The sequence below is a fragment of the Ooceraea biroi genome, chromosome 12 (assembly GCF_003672135.1).
Source record: "Ooceraea biroi isolate clonal line C1 chromosome 12, Obir_v5.4, whole genome shotgun sequence".
NCBI lineage: Eukaryota > Metazoa > Arthropoda > Insecta > Hymenoptera > Formicidae > Ooceraea > Ooceraea biroi.
The window spans coordinates 10,064,708-10,084,875 of record NC_039517.1 but is presented as its reverse complement, the minus strand read 5'-3'; the positions used below and the strand labels follow the sequence as shown (position 1 = coordinate 10,084,875).

At 44.9% G+C, this 20,168-nt stretch overlaps 3 protein-coding genes across 4 annotated transcripts in view; 1 reads left to right on the top strand and 2 right to left on the bottom strand.

Moving 5' to 3' along the window:
* LOC105285417 (SLIT-ROBO Rho GTPase-activating protein 1) overlaps nt 1-10,188 on the bottom strand; it is a 55,513-nt gene extending 45,325 nt beyond the window's left edge. Inside the window, exon 1 of one of the 2 annotated variants that reach the window (XM_020033624.2) lies at nt 9,334-10,188. In XM_020033624.2, coding sequence (XP_019889183.1) covers nt 9,334-9,412 — 79 coding nt within the window. In that variant the 5' untranslated portion in view covers nt 9,413-10,188. The remainder of the gene's footprint in view (nt 1-9,333) is intronic. The other variant, XM_011349606.3, reaches the window with a different exon arrangement.
* Nucleotides 10,189-11,024: 836 nt separating this feature from the next.
* LOC105285415 (intraflagellar transport protein 74 homolog) lies at nt 11,025-13,397 on the top strand. Its single transcript, XM_011349604.3, has 2 exons — nt 11,025-11,628; nt 11,757-13,397. The coding sequence occupies exons 1-2, from the start codon at nt 11,189-11,191 to the stop codon at nt 13,279-13,281; spliced, it is 1,965 nt and encodes a 654-aa protein (XP_011347906.1). The 5' UTR covers nt 11,025-11,188; the 3' UTR covers nt 13,282-13,397.
* A 1-nt stretch (nt 13,398) lies between these two features.
* Nucleotides 13,399-17,218, bottom strand: LOC105285416 (leucine-rich PPR motif-containing protein, mitochondrial). Its single transcript, XM_011349605.2, has 4 exons — nt 16,700-17,218; nt 14,303-16,573; nt 13,785-13,938; nt 13,399-13,698 (listed from the first exon to the last, which is right to left on the bottom strand). Exons 1-4 carry the CDS (start codon nt 17,126-17,128, stop codon nt 13,520-13,522), a joined length of 3,033 nt encoding a protein of 1,010 aa, XP_011347907.2. The 5' UTR covers nt 17,129-17,218; the 3' UTR covers nt 13,399-13,519.
* Between the last annotated feature and the right edge of the window lie 2,950 nt (nt 17,219-20,168).

Sequence of the window (20,168 nt, the reverse complement as noted above, 5' to 3'; positions counted from 1 at the left end):
CCGCACAAAGAAGGCGCTGTGTCGGCCGATTATGCCATCGTCAGTAGCGCCGAGGAATGAAGCTGACAAGAGCGAATCGCGAGACGAGAGACGGTGGATTTGATAAGGCGTAAAATACGCTGTAGTCAGAACGGGAAACGAGCAGTCGGGCATAACGGTTGTTTCGCGCCGCAGTCTGCAAATTATCGGTTCGTCGAGCGAAATTAGAGAGAGAGGAGGGAGAGAGAAAGAGAGTAGCGGAATAATTGCTAAATGTACGTATCTAAAGGCATAAGCAATTTCGATTCGATACAAAATTATGGCAGCGAATATTATACGCAACGGATATTTCAAGAATTATCATGTCTATAGTTTAATTAGTGATAATTAAATGCATTAATTTGCGCCGATCTATCAACGTACCATTTTTCACAGTATTGTAGAGCGATATGATTTTTGTATCCAAGAGTGACAAGTGTCTCATAGCCGTGATCTTATTTTGCGCGTGGTAACGATGACCCCTCGGTGCGGCTAGGTTGTCGTAATGAGATTTTATGCCTTTTTCACGTCCAGGGCGTGGCACCCGGCAGCGGCACGTCGTCGACCAGCGAAAGAGAAGAGAAAGAGAAGAAAGCCGGGGGAAGAACGTGTGCTATACCTGCGACACGAACAACCTGCGTACAGTCGGTGCAGTAACGGAAACCCCATCGTCCGAGAACGCCACAAGGATATTGCAAGGGTGTTGGTGAGATATCCTCAGAGATATCGAAATAAACGATGCTGAAACTCATTGAAAGATGTTCCGTCCAATCTTGGATTCTGAAAACGGAGAATGCCGGAAAAGTGCTACGGAAAATCAACATCCGGAGCGCCGGAAAGATGTGAAAATTCGAATGCAGCCTGAACCTGTTCCCGAGATGTCACGGGGATGTTAACGCAACGTGTCGGGAATGAAGATCGTCACGATGGTGACGCGAAGTTGGAGGCCTAGAAGGATAATTGAGATCCTGCTCGGGGAGATTCTGGAGGAGCGTGACGAGACGACATCCGCAACGAGGGGATGTCGCAGAGGAAGCTGTAAGACGCCTCCGAGACGTCTCGGAGTCGTGCGAGCTACAGTACACGGGATTGATCCTCGGGATCGCAGGGATTCTGTGGCGCGGGATAAAAATTGCAATAACGAGGGTTACGCGGGTTAGTATCCGCAGGACGAAGATTCGCTCCCCGGAGGGCGAGAGAATCGGAATTTATGACGCGGAGGGTTCGCCGGCGCGAAATACACACACACGGCACAAGCCGCGGGCTTAGGGCTCGCGAAATACCATTGCGACGGTCGGGAAAGTGTGCCAAATCGGTGCCAGCCGGCCAATAGGCGTCCTAAATTTTCGAATCCCTAGAACTAGGAACTCGGTCGGACGAGTGACCCCGACCGTTGCCAAAAGTAACGATTTATCGAGGATTCGAAAAAGTTTGACTCACGAGAATCTGACTTTCTGGTACTCTGATATATAACGACAGTTTAATATTTTACAATACTTAAAATAGAAATGACGCTTACTGAGATAATAAAACGACAAGATTAATCTTAGAACAATTATATAACGCTTGGTAAAAAAGCGAAAGGACGTTGACACATTCTTTATTCGATTTCAGGAACGAAGAAAAGTGTGAGATAATTCGACGCTTGGTGATCTCGTAAAAGTACTTCTTGCGCCAAAGGACGCTTTGTTTGTTACCCTTAATATCGCGGGTATTACACTAGCAGTACCGACATCGCAAAAAGCGCGATATTACGAGCAGTTCCCGTTTTATCGGCGTTCATTTAGTGCACGCGCGTGACCGTAAGGGTTGCACGTGTTCGTTCGAAGGGTCGGACTCCTTTGACTGCCTCCCGAGAAAATGGCTCTGCTACCGTTCATAAAAATATCCGAGGACAGGAAGAGTCGTCGTTGTCGGAATCTTCTTATTTTTCTTCCGACGCCGACGCACGCCGCGTCGCCGAGAAAAGAGCCGCGTAGATTACCAAAATGCGTTTCCGAAATAACGCCAAGACGCGCCGCGTCTATACGCATACGAATATACATACGGTATATATATGTTACCACGCACTTCGCAAAGAAAGCCGAATGTTAAAAAAGAAAAAAATTATCTTGAAAAATGCAGAAAAGTAATTTTTTCGCGTTGAGATATCGCTTTGCGGAAAGAATCCAATTTAGAATCAGTCTGGGATCATTTGCGAAGTGTGTTGTCGGGACACCCTATATGCTGTGCGTCGCACCCTAAAATAATATCGCAATCTTCGGCGCGCCGCGCTTGTTTGCTTGGGAAAATATTTTGGTACTCACGCATTTAAGCGCGCGCGTTGATTCCGCGTTGTGATGGCATCGCCGATATACGCGAGGCTGTCTAACGTATTTATGGTGAACAAGTGGAGGAACTGAGGAGAAAACGCTTCTCGCGCCCCAGCTGCTCTTTTTCTTATTTTTAGATGGCCATCCGAAGGAGACGTCGTGCCGATAAAAAGACGTGTAAAAACTGCGAGAGACTCGGGCGAGAGACGTTACCATTTATGTGTCGAGATGTGTCACTTTGGCATGTCAACCGTGATAGTGACATCAGAATAAAATCAGGATAATAAAACCGTTCACCGTTTTGCAGGTACTCTAAAATAATCACAATGACGTTGAAACATTTTCCTTCGTGCTTAAAATTCCCCGATCGATCGATCGTTCGCATCACACGATAGTTTTCCCAGATACGATCATCATTTACAATAACTCGCCCGCGCGAATCCCCAGATTAGCGAATTACATTTAGTGAATTATTCGTTTTTATTTACCGCCGCCCACAAGAGATTTATGCGATTTACGTTACCAGCGAAGCGCTCGGCGAAGAAGAAGCGGGAGAAGCACGAAGGCGCGCATGGAATTCTGATAGAACGGATCGAAGCGCGCGGCGTAGCGAATGCATCGCGCGAATGCATCGCGATGCACGCATCGGCGCGTTCGCGCGTGAACTGGTTCTGCACGTTAGGCCGACCGATCGACGAGGAGATTCCTTCTTCTGCCTCGCCCATGCGAGACTTACACGCGGCAAAAGGAGATATTTAATAAACAATATAAATAGATTGTAATAACTTGGTTCAACTGAACCGCGACCGATTGCAGGTTCGCGTTCCCGTAAACGCGGGCCGCGCCAGCCGGCCAGCTTAACGATCCGGAATAATTCTTCGCAACGCTCTTATCGCGATCGAGAACGGTTCAACGTTTGTCACGGCTAGCGGTATGCACCGGGTAACATCCGGGACAGATAACAACCCCGCATGTTTACAAATTGTATCCTCTCCGCTCGCTTAAATATGATCGCGATCGGGAAAATCTCCCGTCGAAATTATTATCTCGACAAGTCGAATAAATCGAGCACATTAAGAAGAAGAAGAAAATACACGAATTATTTTGAAAAGAATCCCTCGCCGGATCTATCTCCTGCTTTGTTAATGATCAGACATTCCATTAGAATACTCGGAAAAAGGAACAGTGACAAGCCAAACGTATCTCAAGCGTAAAACATTCGTTTTCTTGAAAGTTGCTTTATAAAATACTTTAATGCCTCGATGAAAAAGATGTGCTTTCATGAAAGATACCATCGTGGATTCCATGGGGTACCGGATTATTCGGGGCACGGTACTGGGACGTTGTGTTTGCCGCGCGGGAGGTGCATAACCGGCGGCGCGTACACACAACTGACTGGTTAACGAGATCGATATTACGGCAGACGGTGGCCGTTATACGTGCGCCGCCTTACGCGCGCACGCATGCACGCACGCACGCATCGCCGCGAGACATCGGTGTGCACCAAAAGGATCGTCGCGATTCACGTGTACGTGTACACCCACGCGCGGCGGCCCCCCACGCCCAGTCACACACGTGGTGGACTGCAACGCACCTCGGTTTTATGGCATTTCAAACCGTTTTGTGCAACGAACTAAAAGGTTTCTGTTTATTCACAGTTTTCAGTTATCAGCTTCGTATAATAAATGCAACGAGCCGAATTTCATATCTCGAGTTAATGCAATACGCACTCGAGAACAAATACGATAACACAATATCGGTTAGATTAGAAAAACTAATAAAGTCCAAGCAAGTTACAAAGTCATTAGAATCATAACTAAACATAAGACATCAAGATAACAACGTCAGTAAGCTGACAAGTTTGCAGAAATTTAAATGAAAATTAGTATTGCTAAGTGATATTGAATAAATAAGCCGTGAAAACAGGCCCAAACAAGCCAAACGTTAAACGAGGACGTGGTCTCGTACCGTTAGACCGCGTTCACCAATCGACCAATCGAGCGAGGAGTTTTAATTCCCGTTCCGCGGTCATGCTAATTAACGCAATCTGCATTACACAAACAGTATTTATAATTATGTAGCTACTATTCCTGCTCCTAAACGCGGCATCGAAAAGGACTGAAGAGCGCCACGGCCAACGTGTCTGTAATACACGAGTAGGTAGACTTCGTTACCATCTTTCTTCTTTCTTTTTTCATCCTGCTGTTTTCCTCCAAGCGCTCGTACGCGCGTGTATGGCTGCGCTCACCAGCCGCTAACCAGGGCCGGGCCCGTAGGCCGGAAAGCATTCGTTTTATCTCATTGGAAAGGTCGAAAGGTTCGGCCAGGTAACGGAAAGGGCCCCACGAACCATCGCGAGTCTCATGAATTCATCGTCGGATCTACGCTTTCAATGCCGTGCGTTACGTATGATCCGCCGCAGGAAATTTTCCCTGGGAGCAGTCCAGGTTTTTCCACAGCGAGATAATATCCCGTACAGAAAGAAGCAAAGAGAGAGAGAGGATATCCTTTGGCGCACAAAATAAGAAAAATATCCAAACTGGAAGATTCCTCGGCTCGTTTCTCCTTTCGAAAGAATGTTCGACAGACTTGCTGGATTTTAGATAAATCGACCGTGCGTCGCGTTTATTCGTATTCGCAAAGAAATTTTCTTTCTTTCTTGCCTGCGGTATTCCCACGTGGGATTTTGTTTTCTCGTATCGTCCGGTTTTTACGAGATTACGGTACTCTCGCGGTAAGCCATTCCCGATGCAATATTAATGGACCTGGAGGTATTTCATAATGAGGTCGCGAGGAATATCTGCATCGCGCGATACGCGACTGCTACATGAAACCTCGCCGTCGTCTCCTGTTATAGAAATTAAACCGGCCGCCTACTACGTCAATGCATGATAGAAAGTCGTGATGGATTAATGTTTCCGTGGAGCGGAAATCTCGTCGCGAAATTTTATCGGAGTAATGCACGGCGCTTGCCGGGAGAAAATGATTTTGTCTTCCGCGTCGCGCGCATAATTGATCCCGGACGTTGAGATAAAAGTCTAGCTTCTCGTCTAGCTTTCTGCGCGAGCGAGCAAGCGAGCGATCTCGTAGCACGCGTCCACGTGACCATTTCTAATGAGGCTGCAGCTGTATCAATAACGTTAATGAGAACGCAGATTGGTGAGCGCGATGATCGAATAATCCGTCGATCGGACCCCTATGAAGTTGGCCCCCAACTTTTAAATTTGAAAAAAAATAAGTAGAGTTCTGATTGCCACCCGAAGAGTTCTAGAGTTCTCTGTCAATTTTAGAAAGAGTTCTGCCATTTAAAGTAACGAAAACACCATTTGAAAAACCGGGGGGCTGACTTCACGACGCCCCCATTCTGCGAAAAATTCAATTTTTCTTAGAGGTCTCATAAGATTTCAAATAGTTCTAGAGTTCTAGATAGGTTTTAACAATAGTTCCGCTCGAAATACAGAAATATTTAGATTTGAAAGTCTGGATTCAGGAAACGAAAAATTGCGAGAACTCCTTCAGTTTTGGTTTTAGCGCTTCGAGCCTTAATAATAATCGTCAGAACTCGTGAGGGGCTACCCAGAACTCTCAATAAAACGTCGGATTTTGCGAAAAAAATTCATTTTTATTCGAGATTAAAATTTTTTTTCATAAATCCGAAGTCCCGTTGGGAGTTCTAGTAGCCCCCCGAAGAGTTCTAACGATTATCCTTAAGACGCGATGCGCTCAAGTCGAAAACTAAAAAGTTCTGGCGACTTAAAGTTTCAAAGTTCGAAAATTTCTAAGTAAAAAATTTTTTTTATAATTCCGCAGTTCTGTGGAGAGTTCTGGTAGCCCCCCGAAGAGTTCTAACGATTATCCCTAATACTCGATGCGCTCAAGTCGAAAACTAAAAAGTTCTGGCTACTCGAAGTTGCAGAGTCCGAAAATTTCTAAATCCCTCAGGTCGAAAATTTTTTAAGTAATTCCGCAGTTCTGTTGAGAGTTCTGGGTAGCCCCTCACGAGTTCTGACGATTATTATTAAGGCTCGAAGCGCTAAAACCAAAACTGGAGTTCTCGCAATTTTTCGTTTCCTGAATCCAAACTTTCAAATCTAAATATTTCGGTATTTCGAGCGGAACTATTGTTAAACCCTATCTAGAACTCTAGAACTATTTGAAATCTTATAAGAACTCTAAGAAAAATTGAATTTTTCGCAGAATGGGGGGCGTCGTGAAGTCAGCCCCCCGGTTTTTCAAATGGTGTTTTCGTTACTTTAAATGGCAGAACTCTTTCTAAAATTGACAGAGAACTCTAGAACTCTTCGGGGGGCAATCAGAACTCTACTTATTTTTTTCAAATTTAAAAGTTGGGGGGCCAACTTCACAGGGGTGTCGATCGGACCGAAAAGTTTCCGAGCGGACTGTTTTCTTTCGACTAATAGCGAAAAAAGACGCACTTTACGAGTAAAATATTTCGTTGAGCATACACAAAACAAGCATGAAATCGGAGACTGAACTAACACACCAGGCGTTGAGAGACGCTCGTTAAAGCGATCAATCATCAAATACGACGGATGATCGGGCACGTGATTAACGCGATTCGACTTGAAGAAGCTTCGACGTGTCCAAAAATATCCGAGACTGAAATTCGACATAGCTGTGCGATCTATCTGTCCAAAGCTTTATTTTCATTTAAAAAAAACTGCTTTTCACGTTAAACGAAAGCGACGTAATTTTCGACGAGAGGAGTGGAAAGGGGACCTGTGCCAATCCTCGATATCAATTTATTCAAGGTCAAATTCTGCGGCGGCATGAACCTTATTGGGAATACCGTTGTAACGAACGTTCGATCTCGCCGTCGCGTCGCGCGTCGAGTTTAAAACGATATGCGATCCGAGAGAGAAAACGATTCGACTAGGAGTGCCTGGTGCACGTCGTTCAGCCTTCGTCTCTCGTGCACTCCGGCATTCCGATGGTGGTGCAACTGTCTGCACTTGATCGCCTCTCACTGTGCTCCACCATCACGGCGTGTTCTCGATACTAATAAACGCGTAATTCCTTCTCTCCGAGGCCCGATGAAAGGTACGCGAACTATTTTGGAAAGGAGTAGACCGTGCCGGATCTCTCTCTCTCTCTCTCTCTCTCTCTCTCTTTCTCTTTGGCTATTAATTATCAGGCATTCCATTAGAATACTCGGGAAAAGAATCAGTAAACCGCGATCGCATCTCGATGATTCATTAGGCTCCTCGCCTCAATATGGTTTTTCACGGGGCGGTAATGGGCTCTGTGATGTCATAAAGAGAATTAATCACAACAGTATTACGACTTTACGACGCAAGCAAAGAATTGCAAAATCACCATTATACAAACGCATTATGCGAACAACTTTAAAGTCTGAAAAAAAGTGCTATCGAAATTCGTAACGATCAGCATGTGTGATAAGAAACGTCGACGTTCCGTTTAAGCAAGCGATAGACAATTCACAGGCAGTTTAAGCGGCTAACAGATGTGCGGTATTCAGATCGAAGGAACAAGATGACGATTCAGCATGTGTAAGCGATCACCATGAAACGTTCGCAACGGCACTCGCCAGATTGACGCAGTTATCGATGCGGTCTCGCAAAAACGTCGATATCCGCGGCAGCCGGATACACGTGCAGGCGAAATTTAACGGAGTACTGTGAAAAAGGAAAATTCCCTTCGTGCGAGCGATAAGCGATTTTTTATGTCGTGCAGCTAAACTCTGCACGCGCGGTGCGTTTTCTCTTCTTCTCATGCGGAACAACGTGTTTATTTGCAAACCGCCTAGTTTCCCGCTCTGCACGCGTCTCTCGAGTGGAGTTTGTCGTTTCTCTCGAACGCGTGGCTTCGTCTCGCGTGCGAGTCCGTTCACGCGATCGCCGAGGTTCGCTTTTTAAAAACGAGGTTGAACGTAAATACACAACTTCTCGCGTTTGTATTACCTCTCGGACCGCGTTTGATCTAGGGAGCACCGACAGATTGATTTTTCTAAACACCGACGATAATATTCTTCGGTGATACCTATTCAGTTGTGGTCTTGCGTAATCGAGAAACGTGGAACATGTCGCGCGTTTTTAATGGAGCCGCTTCCCCGCAGAGAACCGATTCGATCTTTTCCGAGTATCACGTTATTCCCGTGGGATCTGCGTGTCGCGTCTTCCAACAAGAAGTCATTGCTTTTTTAACAGTGACTGCAGCGAACAATTCAATGAACATCCAATAATGTTATGATACATCAAGGTAAAATAAAAATAATAAAGAATTATACGTTTGAGTATTGCCTTTTCTCCTTTGCAGCTACTTGTTTCGCTGCAAAGTACGTGATGCAAATAAAGCGTGACGTTTCCGAGATTCGTCCAGAATTTTTCGGCGATTAAATGACACGTTTACGTGTTCTCCGCGCGCGGAATGCGGTCGACTTCCTTCACTCCTCGCGCGCAATGCGCGATGTCGTGCCATCTCGGCGTTGCGTCTGTATGCGCGGCAAACAAATCGCACCTGTTTCGCTCGCCGAAATCGCGCTCATCAATCATCGCGGAGCGGATCGCCGAGCGAGCGCGCGAGTTCAATGCTTGTAGCTTGAAATTTTGCACGGTGATATCCATCATTCTCTCAATTCTCCGCGACTCTCTCTCATAAATACAGAACCCAAATTACCACGATGGAACTACAAGGAATCGCAACTCGCTCGGATGACAGACAGGAATAACCAATAATCACGCGAAATTGTTTTCAGTTTCCTGACCGTTTTCGCAGATCTACTGCGACTCGAGAATTCGCGCACGTTCGGCGGAGCCCGGAGCGCCAAAATTTCGCGAATGCGTCATATCGCTTTGACGCGATACGTCAAACGATCGATTATTGGAAAATGTTTATTTTAGGCGACGGCATCTATCTCGCGCAGCATCGAAACTTTGGAAAATCCGCTTCATGATCCGGCCGACGAGACCGCTGATAATAACCGAATGATAATGATAAAGCCAGAGAAACGGCGAGTACTCACTGTTGAAGACGAGCAGTTTCCGCGTGGAGCCGAGCCGCCTGATGGGTGACTTGACGCCGTCGATCTCCTCCTCGTCCATGATCCCGCGCCGGCGGCGACGGTGTGCGACCGGACCTTGATTCCTCTCGCCTTGAGTCCTCTCGCTCGTCGCTCGCGGGACGGGGAGGGAAGGATGCGCCTGGTCGCGCAGGTATCACGCGCTGGCACTCACGACTCGCACTTGCACTCGCGCGCGTATATATACCTCACCGTATTGCGTGTTCGCGACAACGCAACGCGACGCGACGCAACGCGCGCACGCCGGTTCGGTTGCGCGTCCGGTGCCGTCGTCGCGCGCGCGAACGATGAACGCGCGGAGAGACGTGAAGGTGGACGCGGGACACTCTCGCGCGCGCGCGACTCTCGCCGTGCTTCAGACCATTTTCTCGGGACCGCGAGAAGAGGGCTGTGGTGCCTTTTCTGGTTTCCTCCGGTCGCTCCGCCGATCGGCCGTCGAGAAACCGGTTTACGACGGACGGGCGGGCCGGCCGTCGGCGTCGGTCGATCTAAGGTAGCGGAGGACGCGGATGTATCGCCCGACGCAATGTTTTTTGTGTACGCGACGCTGATCCACCGTCGGCGTACACTCACGTTTACTTGCGGCGGCGCGCGCGCACGAGCGAGCGAGCGAGCGAGCGAACAACGGTCAGCGGAGCGGACCGAGGGGAGCCGATCGGCGCCGAGTCCGAGACCTGTCCGAACGTGGCCGGACAACCGATCAAACCGTTGCGTTCAACTCGACTGACTGAAGTTGGCCGCGACGCGTAACGCTACTTGGATGGCTTCTCGCCGCGTTATGTCTGCCGGCCGGCTGTCTCTGCCACCGCCGCCGCCGCCGCCGCGGCGCGGATATTCTTGGATGAAGAGCGTATATTAAATTCAACTTTGGGCGCCCTCCGCCTCCACTACTACCGCCGCTACCGCGCCGATGCCGCTTCAATGCACCGTCCCGTCCCGATCCCGTCGCCAGTTGTGTCCACCATTGCCGTTGCTTGGCAACCGCTAATAGATGCCGCATTCGAGCGCGAACGACGTCAGTGGCGTCATCCGACAGAGAGAACTGTAACTGGTAAAACATGGCAAGCGCATCGAGAAATAACAATTTCATAAGGTCTTTTTTTTAAAACGCAAATAATTGCACTTTAAATGATGGGAAATTGCTTAGAAAAATGCTTGCGCGTAAATGATACTTTAGTGCCATCTGTTGGCAATCTTGATAGCATCATAAACGCAGTACGAAATGGATGCTTTATGAATAGCCCAGCAAGTCGAGAAGCAAATTCATTGTTTTATAAATTATTCTAATTCCATCGTATCATACACGAATCGTATAAAACAGCGAATAATATGAAATAAATGAGTGCAATAAATGACAAATAAAACAGATTTAAATCTCATTTTGTGTGTTATTTAAAAAGTTTCAATTTCTCGGTGTTGCATGACCACTTTCTGTTCCGTCCTTCGCGTCCTATTTTTTCAGATTTATAACAGTGGAACAATAATCATAATCCAATACGTGATAAAACTTTCCTCTCTATTTCATCACTGAATTAATATGTCAATAAAAATCTATTAGTTTCTCCACGAGTAACAGCATCCTATACTCTGCACAAACATGATGATGTCCACAGCTCGGTAAACTCGAACCGTAGAACGAGCCATCAGTTTCTATGACTACGATGAGCACAACATTATCTCGCTGCATCTTGCAATTACTCGTCAACTAACGTAACTGATACATCCTCGATCTTCGCAGCCTCCCAATCAGCCCGCATCCTTCAACTGTCGCCTAACGTTCCATCTAACTTTCCAAGGAATGGAATTCGAGAAAGGCAGTTCCGCCAAGATCGGGGAGCGTCCGATCACCCGCTGGCGGCGTGACCAGGAAGAAGCCGGCCCGTCAAGCAAGGTAGACAGACCACCGACGGGCATCGTGAGGCCTCAGAGCAAGTACGAGCGACCAAGGTCGCGCCGGGGTCACAAGGATGGGGAAACGATGGAGTACGCGAGTTCCGCTACGTTCCGCACGGCAACTCCCGGACGCTTCGCCCTGGCGAGGCCGCCGTCGGCGTCCATGACGTCCGGTCGAGCACCAACCGCTGGTCCGGGACTCACCAGGATAGGCTCCGCCCTGGCACGCACCGGTACCGGACTGGCGACTGCCAAGCCGTTCAGTGTTAACATGCTGGACAGACCGATCACGCAGCACGGCATCGCCGGCGTGCGACCGGGCACCACGAAAGGTCTGCCGATGAGGTAATGCCCTCATCGAGCGAATGAATTCGCTTGTTGATTTAATTTGGTTCCAGTTTGAACACGATTCAGAATGGCTCTGCAACGACACTCTTGAGTCTATTAAGTCGCACGATTTTCTATGTTCATAGGCAGATACAGGACAAGAGGTACTACGAGGGTCTGTTGCAGCTGAAGCTAAGGGAATTGACGCAGGAGGTCGGGACGATAATGAAGGACATCGATGTGCAGAATAAGGAAAAGACTACCTATATACACTACGACAAGAGAGCGAAGAGTCTGGCCGCGGAATTGACGACTCTACAAGCCGAGTTGGCGGATTACAATCTCGTGGTGGACAAGATGACCCTGGACGTCGACAAGGAGGTGATCGAGCAGGAGGCTAAGGAGCTGGCGTTGATGAACGAGCACAAAACGGCGGAAGTCGAGCGGATGTTCGAGCAACGCAAGCAGATGGAGCAGAAGCTGAACAAGATGCAGAAGGACATCGAGAATGAGAGGAAGAGGACCGAGCACATCATCGAGAGCATGGACCCGCATACGAAGGAGAAGTACGACGAACTGTTCCGGCAAAAGACTGAACTGCAGGAGCAGGCGCAACAGATGCAGCGCGAATTGGACCAGTTGTCGAAGGAGCAGGCGCACTTGGAGGAGCAAATTGCGCTGTCGCAGCTGAAGCAAGAAGCGGTGAAGCTGCAAGTGAGGATTATCGAGGCGGAGGAGAAGCGAGATCGGCTGCGAGAGGAGGAGCGCAAGCGGTTGTCTCCGGAAGACGAGAAGGAGCAGCTTCTGCAAAGAATTAAGTGCGACAACTCCGACATCGCCGCGACAGAGGCGCAGATAGCTGAGAAAGAAAGGAAGATGACAGAAGTGGAACAGCAACTGGAGCAGTTGGAGGCCGACATCGAAGACAATCGATCGGAGAAGCAGGTCAAGTACCAGGAGCTACGTAAGCGCGAGGAGATGATGGAGGAATTCATGTCCACGTACGAGCACAATAAGCAGGAGGAGATGAAGAAGCTGGAGAAACTCGAAGGAGAAATCGTCGATAAGCTGGAGGCCGTGGCGAATGCGGTAGAGAACAACGAGTATCTCACGGAGGCCGAGGAGGCAGCCATTCTACGTGATAAATTACCGTACAACGATTACGAGATGACGCATCGCGAGAATGACTTCGAGGAGCTGAAGAAGGACTACGCAGCCATGCAACAGATGTTCAACAGGTTGAGAATTTTGGAGGAGAAGCTGCACGTAGAGTCTAAGCAGTTGAAAGAAAAGCTGAAGAAGCAGCAGAGCGAGCTGATTACGCTGGAGGATCTGGACGGCCTGAAAACGCGAAACGAACTTGAGCGAGATGAGCTAATGGCCGAACGCGAAGGACTGGTGTCTCAGGAATCGGTTTGCGGGGACGAGCTCAAGTCCTTGCGTGCAGAGCATAACGAGCTGAAGGAACAACTTGCAAAGTACGCGATGTATCCGGAGATCAGTAATCTGGAAAATAAACTGGAGAAGCTAAAAGAAGATAATAACAAAATCGAGGAGTTCATAGCTAAAGAAAAAGCCCGCGTCAATTACGAGCCACTCAAGGAGAAAGCTTTTAAAATGATCAACGATTACAGTGCATTGCTTCAAGAAAACTTAAAGTCTGTTTACTAGGAAATGGTTTGTCTATCTCCTTTTGAGGTAACAGTATTTTATTTTTTTAAAAACGGTAACAATTCGAGCACGAGACAACCACGAGCGAGCAATAAAATGATAAAAATTCTCACACAATTATGTACAGATATTTTATTTTACAGATTTGTGTTGCTGTCCTCTCATTCATGAATTCCTATCGATTGCCTACTTAGTTTAGCTTTGGATAACTGTTAACTCACACATATTGTTGCTGTTTTTAATATGTACTTCGTTGATTACTAACATTATTATTCTTTGCAAAGTATGACGGGAGCGGAACATTATTTAACAGCAACAACTGGATAAAACTCCGTTCGGACTGTTCGCTGAATTTGATGTTCTTTGCGCACATCTTATTCCAGAGATCTAAGGCTGCGTTGTGATCTCCGTTTCGATCTGTGGACAGAAACATGAGTGTAAACATAAAAAAATAACTCATACTTTGAATTGCAAAAAACACAAGCAATAAAAACGCAACTTACTGTAGCTGTTAATGAGTAAGTCACACAATAAAAGTTGTTCTGCATTACTTGTGTCTGGCATTTCCTCAAAGATTCTCAACAGAGGGTTCATTTTACCGAACTTCTGTATGTAATTGGTATAGTAGACAAGAGTGCTTATCGATAATCTTTCTTTCTGTAACAAAACGATACAATGAATTAGAATGATAGCATATGTAGCAGTCTGCAAGATCAATTAAATATTTAAAAAATCTCAGATTATTTCTAGATTATTTCAATTAAAGATTTAAAAACTCAGATTATTTCTAGATTATTTCAATTAAATATTTAAAAAATCTCAGATTATCTCTAGAACGAAATGTTTCAAGAGAATTATTATATTATTATATTATTAACTATATTATCACTTATATTTGTCGTACCTAAAGCTAACTTCTTGTTATATAAAAGAGAAAAATTTCCAAAGAATTTAAAAAATTTTGATTACTTTTATAAGGAAAGAAACAAGAAAATTCATAAACCAAAAACGTTTTAATTACCTGTAATATAGAACGCATTTCCTCCGTCTTATTCAACGTCGCCAGTGCTAACAAGAGTGTTGTGTTCGCCGTACGGATGTTGTGAAAATCAGCTAGGATTGTATACACTTGATTTATATATTCATCGGCCTGATGGAAACTGTTTCTCTGCTGCAACAATGCCGTTAACAATTCCAATGCCAACGGCGCCTTCTTGTACTTCTGCGCACATGCTTTGAACGTATCCATAGCCTGCATGATGTTATTATGTCTCAACGGTATCGCGATCAATGGTCTCAGCATTTCGACGGTTAGAACACAATATTTCTTCTGTACAAGCAATCTCAGCATGTTCTTTGTCTGATCGTGATACTGACTTTGCGCCAGCGTGTCCAGAAGCGTAAAACAGAACTTTTGCGTATTTATGCTGTTGTTGACGTTGGTGATTTCCTCGATGATGTCGAAAGCCTTGGTAATTTTGTTCACCTTTACCAACGCGTTAGCATACATCAGAATCTTGGCGCTGTCTATTGGGAACGTATTGTTAATGCTGGATATTATTGCCTTAGCCTCGTCCAGCTTGTTATTCTTGATATACAGTTCAAGCAGATTTAGCATAATCTTATTTGTCGTTTTGTATCCACATGCCTCAATCTCGCGTTTCATCTCCTCGGCCTTCTTCAATTTGTTCTCGTTGCAATACAGGTCAATCAATTTGGATAAAGTATTTGCTGTATACAGCTTTTTGTACTTTTGCTCAACTAAGAAACACTCTAGATCCTTAGTATTCATATATTTCGGACTGACCGGGATCGAGAGTACCGATTCTACGATTTGCTCGTCCACCAGGCTCTCCAGCAGCTCCAACACGTTCGTGTTCTTCAACAAGTCTGTAAAGTTATTCAGAAATCTTTTTCTCAGAAAGTTTGCGTCTTGACGCGATATTTTTGCGTTGCGTTTGGCGAATTCCTTCATGAATAGCTGCAGGTCATTCACGTCAAACTTCGACTTATTGGTGCTTAACAGTATTCTAAAAAACATACTGATGAAAGCTTGACCATTTGGACGTATCGTCAGTAATTTTACGCAATTCTGGACGTCTCTCGTATCGAAATAGGCGCCCACCAGTGGCCTCATCAGTTCTTTGTAACTTATCTTGTGTTGCGAGTTCTCACACAGGTCTATCACGTCCCGCAATTGATTTCTAGACAACAGAAAAGCTAACAGAGGCAGAAATATGATGGCATTGGGCAAGTTCATTGCCACCATTCTGTGCAAAGTAATACGCGGATTCGCAGTGTTTATGTAAGGATACACGTAATTGCACAGTGTATCAAAGTCCACTTCTACATCCGCGTCCTTCATGGATTGAAGGATCGCGAATATCTTAGCTTCTCCCGTGTTGTAGTGTGCCATCACTAATAATGGCCAGTAATAGTGTGGTCGTATCTCCATGCCCTTCTCCCTCATCGCGTCAAATATTGCGTAACACAAGTCTTCCCTGCCCAACTTTAAGGCAGTTTCCGCTACGTTGGACAATGCCAGGGGCTCGTAGCCCATGAAGTCAACCGCGTATTTCGTGATATCGGTCTTGGGTGCTTTTATTATTATCAGTTCGTTCAGGAAGCTGTTTATGAAGTTTCTCATAACGTCCTTCATCGTGCTGTTTAACGAGAAGAATTTTATGATCGTGAGCGCACCCGTGATCTGATTGGTGCGTGTTAGTTCCGCTATCGTCTTGGAGATCTCCGGTTCATTTGCCGATATCGGGGCTGTCAGGAAGTTCAAGACAACCGGTATGTGCCGGCTGTTGTCGGACGAGCCTAGGACTTTCGTTATTCTGAGTAGGTTCGTATCGCTCTGCGGTTCATCGTTCAGTATCTTAATTAGACTCGGAATATTGCCGAGTCTTGCGTATCCACACGCCAGCTCAGTATATGCTTTGGCAGTGGACAATTTTGTATCTCGCATGAGCATTACCATGTGCTCCGCTTCAGCCATATTGCTGTTGTTTATGTAAATCTGTACCAGTACATTGAACGTGTTCTCATCAAAGAGAATATTCTTCTCCTTTATCACGGACATAACATCCCACAGATACCTGCTGTTGCCTGTTTTGGCAGCCACATTGAGCAGTAAGCTATAGGTATTTTCATCCGGCTCTACTGTCATGCCAGCCAAAAACTGCATGGGATTTATGAAGGTGGAGCTCTCCATCTGGATTTGCAGCAACGTGTTGTAATGATCCAGTGTTAGGTCCTCTTTGCTGTTTTTCTGTGCCAGATTCCATACCTGTGTGTCAAAAAATCAGGTAATTTTAAGAAGTCCATGCTCTTGTTACAAAACATTTTTGCAAAGACAAACTGTTGTTGACAGACAAGAATAAGATACAAAAATAAGACGCAAACTTCGCTTCACCTGATCAAGCAATTGCTGCTTCTTAGACTTGTTCAAATCGGGCGACAGGCTTCCACAGCACTTGAGCAGCAACAGGCTAGTGCTGGGACGTAGCTGACAGTCGCAGAGCTTGAGAATCTCCTGCAGATCATCCACCGACACCTGCCCCTTTTTAATACTGTCGTTGCACAACAACATCAATTTCTGATCGATGTCTTCGACAGACGATTGCGCGACTGTCGTGCTGAACATTCTGGCATACGTCGAGACATAATTCTCCGACCGCAGGGGCACTTGAAGGGATTGTTTCGGCACGCAGTGGACGACATAACCTCCGCGCGGCGAATTCGTCCCATAAGTGTGCAAGTGCGAACGGACAATGCGCGATCTCACTCCGGTTTGAAGTAATGTCACGTATCTCCTCAGATGTAGCACTTTCTCGGTTTCCATGATCGTGTCAATCAGTGTGAGTGAGAAATTAATAGGCAGAGAGATACAGATTCATAACTCCGCAGCCTCCCACGCGCCACGCGGTAATACGTGCAAATTCGCTTTTGTAAGTATTGGATAATTTTGCGCCACCTGGGCACGTACTCAGCTTGTGAAGAACTAAAATGATAATCAACGAATTTGCCGGTAATTCAGATTAATATGCGCGCGTGAACATACAACATCAGGGATACGCAATTATTTTTTGGCGGGCCAAATGTAAAATTTGTAGCTATACCGCGGGCCACAGTAGCTAAATTTTTTCTCTTTAATATTTTACATTGTATTAATAAATAAAATATTTATTCTATTATATATATATATATATATATTTTAAGAGAGAAAATTAATTTTAATCGTTATTCGGCAATAATAATTCAATTTATTTTTCATTTTTTCTGCGGGTTAAGTTTGGACGTCGCGGGCCGCCAGTTGCGTATCCCTGACATATATACATATACGGGGTGTCCCATAATTTATCGTTATCAATTTCTCTTCATTAATATTTCAAAGGGTGAAAGAGGGTTGAATATTGAACAAAAAATTCCTTTTGCGATTTTGGCTCAGATTATTATTTACCGAGTTATTAACAGTTAAAGTTGTCTAATCAGACGGCGCACAGTCGGAGTACGCAAAGACGTAGCATGCTATGGGATAAATAAGAATAAAAAGCAATCAGAAATTGAATACATTTCTGTATTTATTTTTATTTATTTTTTATTTATTCATTTATTTATTTATTTGTCTATCGATTTATTGATTTATTTGGTATAAGAAAATAATAAAAATTAAAATAGAATTTTAACCGAGGAAAGGTACGGTAAGCGCGAGGGATCCCATATCATGCTATGCCTCTGTGTACTCTGACCGTGCGCCGTCTGATTAGACAACTTGATAGGCAGGAGTAGACTTTTGCATAAGCGCATAAACAGATGCAACAGATGGACCAATCAAATTCCTTATGCATCTGTTTATGCGCTTATGCAAAAGTCTGTGTTTCTGCCCTAACTGTTAATAACTTGGTAAATAATGATCTGAGCCAAAATCGGAAAAGGAACTTTTTGTTCAATATTTAATCCTCTTTCACCCTCTGAAATATTAATGAAGAGTTATGGGACACCCTGTATAGATACATTAATATATTATTACATATGGCAATCAGTTTTTAAAAGGAATTTCCTTGACTAAAGAACAGTTGAAGAATTTAGTTCGTTTAGTTAGAAAAATTTTGCATTACTTAAACGACATTCCCGGCGGCTTAGAGAGAAAAACGAGAAAGAGAGAGAGGATGAGTGGAAGAGGAGAGGCAGAGCAGGAGAGACAGTGAGGGAAGAAGACTGGCGAATGCAAATCGTAAGTTTATTCTGAAAAATATGACAAAAAAGATTGTCGATCAAATTGATACTGTAAACAAAATTCATAATCTCTCAGATTATATAAATGCTTTTCATTCTTTCTACGCTTAAGCGTTCTCTAAGCTAAAATTCTCAAAACAGCACTCTGCACTATTCGAAGTAATACCTGATTTACAAGCTTACACCCAAAACAATTTTTCTAAACCAATAAGTAAAATTAATCTCCGCCTTATATCATGCAATATTGTTGGTATAAATTGGAAATCGCGGTTTAAGTATTTTATATTAGGGCACCATCTATTATGTTAGTTATGTATTATGTTCACTTTATGTTGAAATACAGTCATTATACAGGGTGTTTCACTCAAAGGTTTAAACCTTCCGCCCACAGGTAGATCTGGTCACATTAAATAAAAAAGTCCTATACCATTTTGCAATTTATCACGTAAATTTCGAGTTATTAATAAAAGATATTGAGCGAATCAGTACGCGCGAGCCAGAGCGAGGCGGGTAAGCGGGTATAACAGGGCTTGCCGCTCGCGCGACGCGATGGCCGCGAGTATCGGATTACAGCGGCAAGCGGCGAAAGACGATACGACGCGTGGACGATAATTTCTCCGCGTCTCATTCACGCGCGCGAGTTACCGAGGAAGTATTGTCACGCATTTTTTGTTCTGATATACGTACAAGTGTTATTTATTAATAAATAAAACTTGTGTGTACATCAGAAAAAATATGATTAATATTAATTAATATTATTAATAATATTATTAATTAATATTTTGGTACTATCTTTTCCACACCACTTTGCAGTAGATAGTATGGCACGTTTTCTTTTATAGTGGTTTCCCCAAATAGACCTAATCCACTCCAATAAACTAATGTAAGAATTGTTCGAAGTGCCGTCCTCCTTCTCGATATACAGATTTCGGCTCTTCGGCCGGGCATGGCGCACCGTGCAACGCGCAATATTACACGAAGAGCCGAAATCTGTATACGAGAAGGAGGACGGCACTTCGAACAATTCTTACATTAGTTTATTGGAGTGGATTAGGCCTATTTGGGGAAACAACTATAAAAGAAAACGCGCCATGCTATCTACTGCAAAGTGGTGTGGAAAAGATAGTACCAAAATATTAATTAATAATAGTATTAATAATATTAATTAATATTAATCATATTTTTTCTGATGTACACACAAGTTTTATTTATTAATAAATAACACTTGTACGTATATCAGAACAAAAAATGCGTGACAATACTTCCTCGGTAACTCGCGCGCGTGAATGAGACGCGGAGAAATTATCGTCCACGCGTCGTATCGTCTTTCGCCGCTTGCCGCTGTAATCCGATACTCGCGGCCATCGCGTCGCGCGAGCGGCAAGCCCTGTTATACCCGCTTACCCGCCTCGCTCTGGCTCGCGCGTACTGATTCGCTCAATATCTTTTATTAATAACTCGAAATTTACGTGATAAATTGCAAAATGGTATAGGACTTTTTTATTTAATGTGACCAGATCTACCTGTGGGCGGAAGTTTTAAACCTTTGAGTGAAACACCCTGTATATCTTTCGTACACAGAAGACTGAAGTACCCGAGTGATTTATTTGCCCCGTTCAACACACCATCAAATATGTATCCCGTCA

What these genes read in the sequence shown, in the direction of transcription:
- LOC105285415 (XM_011349604.3), top strand. Translation starts at nt 11,189, where the DNA reads ATGGAATTCGAGAAAGGCAGTTCCGCCAAGATCGGGGAGCGTCCGATC. An exon ending in ACGAAAGGTCTGCCGATGAG is followed by an intron (nt 11,629 to 11,756) that starts GTAATGCCCTCA and finishes CTATGTTCATAG; the next exon opens with GCAGATACAGGACAAGAGGT.
- LOC105285416 (XM_011349605.2), bottom strand. Translation starts at nt 17,128, where the DNA reads ATGGAAACCGAGAAAGTGCTACATCTGAGGAGATACGTGACATTACTT. An exon ending in AGCAGCAATTGCTTGATCAG is followed by an intron (nt 16,574 to 16,699) that starts GTGAAGCGAAGT and finishes TTTGACACACAG; the next exon opens with GTATGGAATCTGGCACAGAA. An exon ending in AAATGCGTTCTATATTACAG is followed by an intron (nt 13,939 to 14,302) that starts GTAATTAAAACG and finishes GTTTTGTTACAG; the next exon opens with AAAGAAAGATTATCGATAAG.